The sequence below is a fragment of the Oncorhynchus gorbuscha genome, linkage group LG16 (genome assembly GCF_021184085.1).
Source record: "Oncorhynchus gorbuscha isolate QuinsamMale2020 ecotype Even-year linkage group LG16, OgorEven_v1.0, whole genome shotgun sequence".
Taxonomy (NCBI): domain Eukaryota; kingdom Metazoa; phylum Chordata; class Actinopteri; order Salmoniformes; family Salmonidae; genus Oncorhynchus; species Oncorhynchus gorbuscha.
In genome coordinates this window covers 26,875,699-26,886,633 of record NC_060188.1, presented here as the reverse complement: position 1 = coordinate 26,886,633, position 10,935 = coordinate 26,875,699, and the positions used below count along the sequence as shown (strand labels likewise).

The following is a 10,935-nucleotide window of genomic DNA, read 5'->3' as shown; positions in this document are numbered from 1 at the left end:
AATAAGTTAATAGACCAATGACAAAGAGAGTTCCAAACTTGTCTGCCAATAACAGCTAGTTTTCAGTTTTGCCCGCCCCACTAAAACCACTCCGGGACGTTCTTAGCTAAATTAATGCTTGAGAAATAGGTTTTGGCTATAAAGCTATTTTTGTTTCTCTTTGACCATTTTACTGGAAAATCATTACTGTAAGGGTTTTAATTTTTACTCAAATGATTTGACGTCGATATAAAAATGGCTGCATTGTGCCTTTAAGGTGGAGCCGACAGTCATTTCGGACCCCTTGAACTTTGCGACCTTTTCCCACATTTCAGGCTTCAAAAGATATAAAACTGTATTTTTTTTGTGAAGAATCAACAACAAGTGGGACACAATCAGGAAGTGGAACGACATTTATTAGATATTTCAAACTTTAACAAATCAAAAACTGAAAAATTGGGCGTGCAAAATTATTCAGCCCCCTTAAATTAATACTTTGTAGCGCCACCTTTTGCTGCGATTACAGCTGTAAATCGCTTGGCGTATGTCTCTATCAGTTTTGCACATCGAGAGACTGAACTTTTTTCCCATTCCTCCTTGCAAAACAGCTCGAGCTCAGTGAGGTTGGATGGAGAGCATTTGTGAACAGCAGTTTTCAGTTCTTTCCACAGATTCTCGATTGGATTTAGGTCTGGACTTTGACTTGGCCATTCTAACACCTGGATATGTTTATTTTTTAACCATTCCATTGTAGATTTTGCTTTATGTTTTGGATCATTGTCTTGTTGGAAGACAAATCTCTGTCCCAGTCTCAGGTCTTTTGCAGACTCCATCAGGTTTTCTTCCAGAATGGTCCTGTATTTGGCTCCATCCATCCATCTTCCCATCAATTTTAACCATCTTCCCTGTCCCTGCTGAAGAAAAGCAGGCCCAAACCATGATGCTGCCACCACCTTGTTTGACAGTGGGGATGGTGTGTTCAGGGTGTCGCTTTTACGCCAAACATAACATTTAGCATTGTTGCCAAAAAGTTCCATTTTGGTTTCATCTGACCAGAGCACCTTCTTCCACATGTTTGGTGTGTCTCCCAGGTGGCTTGTGGCAAACTTTAAACAACACTTTTTATGGATATCTTTCAGAAATGGCTTTCTTCTTGCCACTCTTCCATAAAGGCCAGATTTGTGCAATATACAACTGATTGTTGTCCTATGGACAGAGTCTCCCACCTCAGCTGTAAGATCTCTGCAGTTCATCCAGAGTGATCATGGGCCTCTTGGCTGCATCTCTGATCAGTCTTCTCCTTGTATGAGCTGAAAGTTTAGAGGGACGGCCAGGTCTTGGTAGATTTGCAGTGGTCTGATACTCCTTCCATTTCAACATTATCGCTTGCACAGTGCTCCTTGGGATGTTTAAAGCTTGGGAAATCTTTTTGTATCCAAATCCGGCTTTAAACTTCTTCACAACAGTATCTCGGACTTGCCTGGTGTGTTCCTTGTTCTTCATGATGCTCTGCGCTTTTAACGGACCTCTGAAACTATGACAGTGCAGGTGAATTTATACGGAGACTTGATTACACACAGGTGGATTGTATTTATCATTAGTCATTTAGGTCAACATTGGATCATTCAGAGATCCTCACTGAACTTCTGGAGAGAGTTTGCAGCACTGAAAGTAAAGGGGCTGAATAATTTTGCACGCCCAATTTTTCAGTTTTTGATTTGTTAAAAAAAGTTTGAAATATCCAATAAATGTCGTTCCACTTCCTGATTGTGTCCCACTTGTTGTTGATTCTTCACAAAAAAATAAAGTTTTATATCTTTATGTTTGAAGCCTGAAATGTGGCAAAAGGTCGCAAAGTTCAAGGGGGCTGAATACTTTCGCAAGTCACTGTATTTGCCAAATGCAGATGTATTGCAACCATTATCACGATATATAAGTTGTTAAACGAGCTTTCTCTAATAGCCTGCTCTTGGTAAACAGTTTAAGTGGTTAGTCATTATGTGAAGCAATAACATTGGACTGTTGTTCTCAAATTCTGTATAATGTCGCTGCTCTGGCCCCCCAATGGTGGAACAAACTCCCTCACGACGCCAGGACAGCGGAGTCAATCACCACCTTCCGGAGACACCTGAAACCCCACCTCTTTAAGGAATACCTAGGATAGGTTAAGTAATCCCTCTCACCCCACCCCCCCTAAGTTTTAGATGCACTATTGTTAAGTGACTGTCCCACTGGATGTCATAAGGTGAATGCACCAATTTGTAAGTCGCTCTGGATAAGAGCGTCTGCTAAATGACTTAAATGTAAATGTAAATGGATAAATCCTCAGGGGCTCAAGCGATGTTGGCACAAATATAATTTGTTGTTGTTGTGGAAATTGACAATTGTTCATTGATGGTTGCATAGTTCTGGGGTGTCAGATGACTGGCATGAGGAACAAATCTGCCTCTGTAATTCAGTAGGTCTTGTAATATGTTGAACCAAAAGTATGCATTTTATCAGCGATGACACAGAATAAATTCAGAATCTCTTTGGTGTCATGGTGAACTATTTTTCACCCACTTTGGAGACATTATTTAGACCATTCCTATATCACATCGGTTTTGGCCTATCTCACAGCTAATTATCCTCCGTGGTCTAATGTTTTGAGAGGGAGGGAGGGGTGTGGCATAGGCATGGGTGCGAAACGTATCTAAATGGTGTTCAAGCCTATTGTGCTGCTGCCTTAAGAAACACTGTTTCCAGTGGCACTTATGTGTAGAGAATAACATAGTGGGGTGCAATTAGTGTGTTAGGATAGGACATTAAAGTAGACTCAGAAGTTAAGTTCATGGCTTTATATTCCCGCTGGTGGTGGAACAAGTACATGGTACATATTAAAAACAGACATGTATACACAAATAATACATGTTTTAAAATGACAATATTTAGTTATGCCATATGGTACATTACATTTGAACTTATTTCCCCAAACTTTAAAACTGGTCTCCAGCTGCAATCTGTAGGTCTGCCAGTAGATGGCGATGTTGTCACATTACATTTTCCCTGATCAGCCATAAATTCTCTATTTCACAAAGAGCACTGTTAACAAGTAAACAACACCATTCATTATTGATAATATAAGATAATAATTACACTGGAATAGCCACCCATTCATTTAGCATCGACAATGCCATTGTGTGGACTGGAGAGGGGTAGAGTCAGAGAACGGGTCACTAACTAACATGATCTGCTGCCCTACTGACCTAGTTTGACTGTTAATAAACCAATAAAGCTCAGTGTCAAAGGAATATAGGTAATACATCAGTCCTAAATGTATCACTGCAGAACCCCCTATTCAGTCGATGATGTATGTTTGTTCCTCTTCCCTCTCAATCCAGCATAAGAGGATCAATCCCTGTAAAAGCTTGGTTGACTCAATACTGGCCTGATTGGTAGGGTATCAACTAAGGCATAGGTCTCTGTAATGATTAACAGAGGTGATGCTTTTATTGGGTTTCTATCTGTCATTGACCTTAAGCCTAGAGTATGAGGAGCTGGACTGAAAGACTACAGTATCTCTACAGTATCTCTAGCTCTATGGCTGAGTCAGAGTAAGACAGATGGACTGAGCTGAAGTGTGACACTGTCTGTCGCAGGCAATATATCAAAGGCATGTTCAATTGGCATGCTCTATTCTTGAGTGTAGAGTGCTTTTTCATTGATGTGTGTCAGTATGTGGTTTTGTGGGTATTTGATCTGGGAATGTGATTTGTGTATGAGTGTGTATGGGTGTGTGTGTGTGCGTGTGTCTCTGAGTATTTGTTCATGGGTGTGTGAGAGCAGGTGGTGTACCCCCCCGGCCCCCTAGCTTCATTATTTCTCCTCTGCGTGCTTCCTGAGTCGCTCCACCACATCATCCCCACTGGCCCATGGCACAGTGACAGCCTTGAACTCCCCCGGCCTGGCCTCGTGGATCTCAGTGATCAGCCGGTGCATGGGGTAGTCCCGCCGGGCAAACGCCGTGTCCCGGGGGCCCAGGATCAGTGACGGGCAGAAGTCGTTGGCCCCATCGCCCACGTAAAATACCCTCTGGAACGGCCGCCCACGCTCCTGCGTCCGCCTCATCACATAGTCCCTCAAGATCACCTGCTTGCACATGTTCTCCGGGCAGCGCAGGCAGCTGTGAGAGTGGAAGGGGCGCAGCACCAGCCGGCCATCCTTGTCGAAGGTGGCAGGGTTGGTGAAGATCTTGACGAAGAGCTGTCGGGCCCCAACGCGGCGGAGCCAGGACTCGATGAAGAAGGTGTTGGCATCAGACACCAGAACCACCTCAAAGTCCTGCGGAGGGCGGTGGCGGAGGAACTGGAACAGGGCCAGCATGCCGGGAGAGGCGGGGATCTTCTCGATGACAGAGCGGATGGCGCTCTCGGGCACGCCCTTCTCAGCCATGTAGGCTAGCACGCGCTGCATGTACTCGTTGTAGTGGCCCGGCCGGTATGTGTCCTTCAGCCAGGCGGGGAGGTTCTGCCCTGGTGCTGCCTGCACCACCACATCATCACTGCTCTCATTCACAATGGTCTCGTCAAAGTCGAAGATGATGAGGAAGCGCCTGTCAGAGGGGGGTGTTGCTGAGTTGGCGGCCATGTTGTTTGCAGAGCGTCTGGAACGTGGGGGGGTAACGTCCTCGCCTGGGGGAGAGCCAAAGCAGTTCATGATTGGCTTTGCCACAACCTCTTACTGAGATGAGTGGCACCAAAATCCCGCTCTTTTTGCACCTTTTGGTCTCTCGTTCACGACGAGGCAGGTCAGAAAACACAAGGTAGGGGTTCTGGGAAGAATGTGTCTAATAGGACAGGGAGGAGGAGGAGGATGGAAGCAGAGTAAAAAGTAAAGATTGAAGAGGAAAAGACAAACAAAATACAAACATTTAGAGAATTTCTTTTTTCAATGGACCTGAAATAGAAAGATTATAAGTGGTATGAGAAAGAATCATTTTGCCAATATCAGCGTAGGTTGCATTTCTGCTTGGTAGCCACCCAACATGTGCTTGATGTTTTAGTATAGATTTCTACCCCTGAAACCACATTAAGTCAGAGCAAGTAACAAGTCTTCAAGTCCGAGTCCTTTATAGTCACGAGTCGTGTCACAAGTCACTTGCAGTGCTAAGCTGCCACGCAACCATTTTTATATGTACTAAATGCAGTTACATTGTAAGGATATCTAGATCATTTAGCTCTCTAACATTTGCTGTTGTAGCTAGTGTGTTAAATTACGCAACAAAGAGATATTTTCAAAGGCCCTACTGGTCGTGTCGAGTCATATCTGGTCCTGGACTAGAGTACTACAATACACATGTTTTTTTTTACCATTTGAAACGTCAAAATGTAAAGTCACATTATTATGTAAGTGGTGCAGCTGTGATGTCCTGCACCTGTGCAGCTGCAGAACATTGAAACGTAATAAGACCAAGTAATACACATGATGAGTCAACAGCATGCAAAGTAAACTGATATCTTAAATCAAGATTTTTTTTTTTTACGCTAGCCTGCACGTCATGCGATGCTCTGTTTGAAGCTGCAAGGAATCAGTGAGAAGAACGGAACATACTGTACTGACCTTCAATATTCCGTGCTGTCAACAAAGGGTTCCTAGAACACTATCAACCAATGCATGGGATCTGTAAAGTGAGGAGGATAATTAAGGAACAGGAAAACCCTGTAAATAACCCCAAGAGACGGACACTGTTCAATGTTGTAATTCTCTACAATGCCAAAAAATGTAGCGCGCTCTGCAGCTCTTACTGTAGGCAAATAATGTCATGTAACCATCTTCATACAATATTAGGCTACATAAAAATGTATGCAATGAATATACTACAGTAGCGCATTATATTATACCATTTCACAGGAATATCAATTACTTAACCTATAAGAATTTGTTCCAAAAACCGAGTAGACTGATGAACATTAATAGATATATTAGCCTTTATGCAAATGTACCCTAATCCACGAGTGAACGCGATGTATTTACGCACTGGAAAACGTCCCAACGGTTAGTTTACTAAATAATTCATCTTATTTGCAGAGCAAAGGACAATAGCAAAAAATGTACCAGTAAGAATGTATGTCCACAAACATGTCCCGACGGCACGGTTGTCCCTCGCAGTATCTCTAAAGGTGCCTATGTTCTTGAATTGGTCACCGGCATGCTGTACTTTGTCCAGTCTCGAACTTGACCATCACTTGGTTATATATAGGTTTGATTGTCGAGGAACAGGGTGCTTTCAGCTCGTTTTATTGGCTGTCAAAAGCACTGAGCTTGCTACGATTATGACGTCCTAGGCTACGCAACAACGGGCCATTTGGTGTCCGCCTCCAATATCCCGTGTAGGTGAACCCATAGAGCAGCAGACAGGCTGGAGAGAGGTTGGTTGGTTCTGGTTTGAATATCATTCAGCACAGCCTCCACAGAGAACGTGGGAGAGATTCCGTTTGTTGTGTTCTCTCAATGTATGCATAACAAAACTGCTTAGTGGTATGTACACAAGATAGGCCTGTTATGTGACATCATTTACAGCCTTTTTGCTGTGTGCAAACCACACATCCCTAATTGACCCAAGGGTGACACCAAGAACACAGAGCACAATGTTCAAACTTATGAATGGTTTACAAGTGGTTGAGAAAAAAGGTGAAAACAAGACATTTGCACCTCTGAATGCTCAGCCACTGCGACCCAGCAGATCCCCCCCCCCCCCATGTCTTTATCTCCTCTCAGACAGCCTCCCTTCCTCCTGCCACAAGAGCCAATAATGCCTAGCAGTTGGGAAGTGACTATTTCTGAACGCAGATGGGAGTGCAGACCTATCTGGTGCTGTGTATTCACCCTGCCCTCCTCCCACTCACAGTGCAAGAGAATGAACCTGACCACCCACTCACATACAGCATCAGTGCTGTGGTGAGTCAGTCAGTCACTCACACGTTCCTCTGCCACTCCCAGCAAGCACATAACATAACTGAGAAGCATGTTTCTTAGCGCTTGATGAGGGCGTGTTTGTGCTATGGTTATTTTGCATACCTTCCCACAACTTTCTGGGAATGTTGCTTTGTATATGTAAAACAAAACAAAACGCCAGCCAACCTGGTGGCCCAGTGGACTAATTCCATGCATGGATAGAGAACAGAGCTTCACATTTCAGACGCCGTGTCATAATATAGATTTTTTTATGTGTTTGCATGATTAAAGCCTTAGGAAAATAATTGTCATGTGTCCTATGTGCTCGGAGTAAAATAAAAAGTTGATCTAAAACAAGCTAGCAACGTTTCGTCTTATTGAAACATTCACGGAAACTTTTAAGATGGAGACTAAACCAGCCGTGTTGCGTGCAAAACAAATGTACATGTGTGTTGTTGAATAGTTTCATCCCAACTGCTCACATGACCTGCCACCTCTCCCATCTACTCATGGGTTTCTAAGAGCATACTAACTAGCATAGTGATTGGAGGTCCAGACTAGTTGGAGGTAACGCACCTTAAAGTTGGTTACCAAACACCATATAAAACCCACAGAAGAAAAAACTGAATGAAGAGAGAAATCTCACTAATAATCTAACTAGGTTTCCCATTTTATCAGTGGGTTGACAGTCAGAGTAGAGAACACGTGGTTTTGGATGACTCAAAATGGACCAAAATTATACGATGATCCAGCAAAAAAAGAAAAAGAAAGAAAGGACCTTATGAATTTCTTCTCCCAGGACATATTAGCTAGCAATAGCAATCTAAATGGAATGTTTCATTCGTGTTTTGACCGGTCAAATTGGCATTTTAGCCTGCGTGTCATGAACGTGTCAGGCACAATGGCGCACACACGGGCGAAGACGGTTTGGTCAAGGTGTAAGGAAGTTATTCAACAAGCTCTAAGTAACCTATAATTTCCATTCTCAGTGTTTATAAAACCTCCCAGAACCTCCCTGCGCGCTCTCTCCTTCTCATCTGCATAGAACACTGACTCACATCCTTTCTAACCCTGTGATGTCAACAAGGAACTGTGATGCAAAAATTTCAGTATCAGCTAACCGACTCTCTCTCTCACATCAGGATCTGAAAATAAACTTGGTTAGGTCTTGCTCTAATAGCCTGCTCTTGCTACAGGGTCTCCACAGGATGAAGAGTAAACATCTGCAAGCACTTGAACACACAGACAAACACTCATGAAGCCAAAAACAGACACCCAGACAGAGTCAAGGGACTAGTGGGTGGGGTGTCCTTTAACCTGGTTGATGTGGCGTGGACGCACCTATTTGGAACATGCACTTGGTGATCTTCACTTCTCATTTCCTGAAGGCAGAGACATTTCAAACTCTCATGAACACACACACACACACACACACACACACACACACACACACACACACACACACACACACACACACACACACACACACACACACACACACACACACACACACACACACACACACACACACACACACACACACACACAGCAGCCCAATACACTGCTGTTAAAATACTTACTGTTCCCATTGAAAGCTGCTTAAAAGATCTTGGATACAATCAAGCTAAAGTGTTGTCATGTGATTTATGTGGCGTCCTCCATGTCAAACCACTCCCGCTTCCTCCGTTTCCTTCCTTCCTGGCAAACCCAGTTCTATTCATTAAAAACGGGTGCATAATATTGTCTAGTTATGCACGGAGACTGCTCTAAGTGTTCCTGCAGTGCTTACAACAAGGCTCATTAGCAGTGGTCTTTTGGTGCTTAAAACTAAAGCACATTTTTTGGGGAAACCGTCAAGCTGTGTTTGTGCAAGCCTTTCATTTATTCATCTCTAGAACGGTTCCTTGAGGAAAATCCCCCCCGGACATTGTGCTATTAAGGCTTCTAAAGCTGTGAGGCCAGGTAACAATGGAGTCGAGTCAGGTCATCTAAAAAAGGTCAGGGGTGTAGAAGACTTGACCTATTTGGACTGGCACACAATGTCAAAGGGGAATACAGTGCTCCAGCACCGTCGCCAAAGACACAGGGATTACTAGACTTACCACAGACCCAGGTCATAACTACACACTGTTGCCACAGACACAGGGATTACTAGACTTACCACAGACCCAGGTCATAACTACACACTGTTGCCACAGACACAGGGATTACTAGACTTACCACAGACCCAGGTCATAACTACACACTGTTGCCACAGACACAGGGATTACTAGATTTACCACAGACCCAGGTCATAACTACACACTGTTGCCACAGACACAGGGATTACTAGACTTACCACAGACCCAGGTCATAACTACACACTGTTGCCACAGACACAGGGATTACTAGACTTACCACAGATCAGGTCATAACTACACACTGTTGCCACAGACACAGGGATTACTAGACTTACCACAGACCCAGGTCATAACTACACACTGTTGCCACAGACACAGGGATTACTAGACTTACCACAGACCCAGGTCATAACTACACACTGTTGCCACAGACACAGGGATTACTAGACTTACCACAGACCCAGGTCATAACTACACACTGTTGCCACAGACACAGGGATTACTAGACTTACCACAGACCCAGGTCATAACTACACACTGTTGCCAGAGACAAGGAATTGCCACACAGATCAATTGGTGAGAGATAAAAGGACAGCCTCTGTTTGGTAATGCAGTGATTGCAGCCGTTTGATCAGTATCAGCTTCTTTCTGTTGATAGAATCACATCCACTCACAAGAGTTGAGCTTGTCAAGTGACCCGACAAACATCACCCGACAAACACAAAACTGACTGCAACCACAGAGATGGAACAATCAGAAGAAAATAGAAAAAGAGAACAAAATGTACAGAATGAGCCAGCTTGCAAAAGGAGTGAAAGAGAGTTCAGCGAGTTGCAAAACCCTGTGTAACAGGAATGACCAGAATCAGAGATGTAGGCGTCTGGAGCCTGTATCAAACATGACTAAGCAATCAGAACGCAACCCCTGTTGATTAAATCAATGTAGTAATGAATATTACAGCCACCTGGGATTAACTATGGAAAACAGCACTGTTTCATGAAGGCTTGGCGGAAAACCCGCTTTTGGTTCTCAACATGGTGCACAACTTCAACCACAGCTTTCTACCTTGGTGACGGATTTGTTTAGTCCAGGACTAATTGTACAGCTTGTTTTTTATATTATCAGCCTGTGACTCAAAATGGCGGGTCATTTTTTTTGGGGGGGGGGGGGGGTCTGAATTTAGATTAAAATTCAGTTTAAAAAAGTATTTGTCACATTCTTAGTGAACATGATGCATTTCCTCAGTTACAACCTGTCTGTATACAAGACACATGTGGTCACTGTTGCAACAGACAATGTGATGTAGGGCCGAGACTAGCAGTGCACAATATTTACCAAATATTGCAATTATGATTTAACTTGCAATTTAGATCAAAACAGTTTGCTGAACTGTTGTAATCATAGAAATAAAAATAGCCTTGCTGATTCTATGCTTGGTGTAGTTTGGCATGACAACGAAAGAACAAGCAAGGTACAGTAGAAGTTGTGACAGGGTAGGAACCAGTGTTGGCCAGTTTCCCAGGGGACCCTTATTACGTTTGAATGTTACATTCATGGCGTTTAAGAATAAATTGCCACCTCTTGCGATATGCATATTGTACAACTCAATATCGCAATTTTGATAATAATTTGAATAATTGTGCAGCCCTAGCTGAGACTGTGAAATTGTATTCCATAAGCTGTGAGAACAGTAATATATAATAATAATAATAATAATAATAGGATACCATTAATGCAAAGATAGCTTCATGTGCATTTGAAAGCTACCAATACCACATAGGATCTGATGGAGAAGAACACACGACAGCACACAAATATGTGATAATTATGGCTACTCGTTTTTTTACTTCTGAAAGTTAGCAGATAGTCTGTTAAATGTAGATTATTAAAAAAAGGCCCAACA

The 10,935-nt window shown here is 43.2% G+C and overlaps 1 protein-coding gene across 3 annotated transcripts; it reads right to left on the bottom strand.

Annotated features, from left to right (window-relative positions):
* Nucleotides 1–2,801: 2,801 nt before the first annotated feature.
* Nucleotides 2,802–6,684, bottom strand: LOC124000605 (probable phosphatase phospho1). Of its 3 annotated transcripts, XM_046307110.1 has the most exons (4): nt 6,073–6,684; nt 5,578–5,638; nt 4,737–4,804; nt 2,802–4,649 (listed from the first exon to the last, which is right to left on the bottom strand). In XM_046307110.1, the coding sequence occupies exon 4, from the start codon at nt 4,603–4,605 to the stop codon at nt 3,835–3,837; it is 771 nt and encodes a 256-aa protein (XP_046163066.1). In that variant the 5' UTR covers nt 4,606–4,649; nt 4,737–4,804; nt 5,578–5,638; nt 6,073–6,684; the 3' UTR covers nt 2,802–3,834. The 3 variants fall into 3 exon arrangements, with proteins under 3 accessions (XP_046163066.1, XP_046163063.1, XP_046163064.1); XM_046307107.1 differs by having other exon boundaries at nt 2,802–4,804; nt 6,073–6,683; XM_046307108.1 differs by lacking the exon at nt 4,737–4,804 and having other exon boundaries at nt 6,073–6,683.
* Between the last annotated feature and the right edge of the window lie 4,251 nt (nt 6,685–10,935).

Bases quoted from the DNA above. Each gene is read 5' to 3' on its own strand.
- LOC124000605 (XM_046307107.1), bottom strand. From the start codon at position 4,674: ATGAACTGCTTTGGCTCTCCCCCAGGCGAGGACGTTACCCCCCCACGT.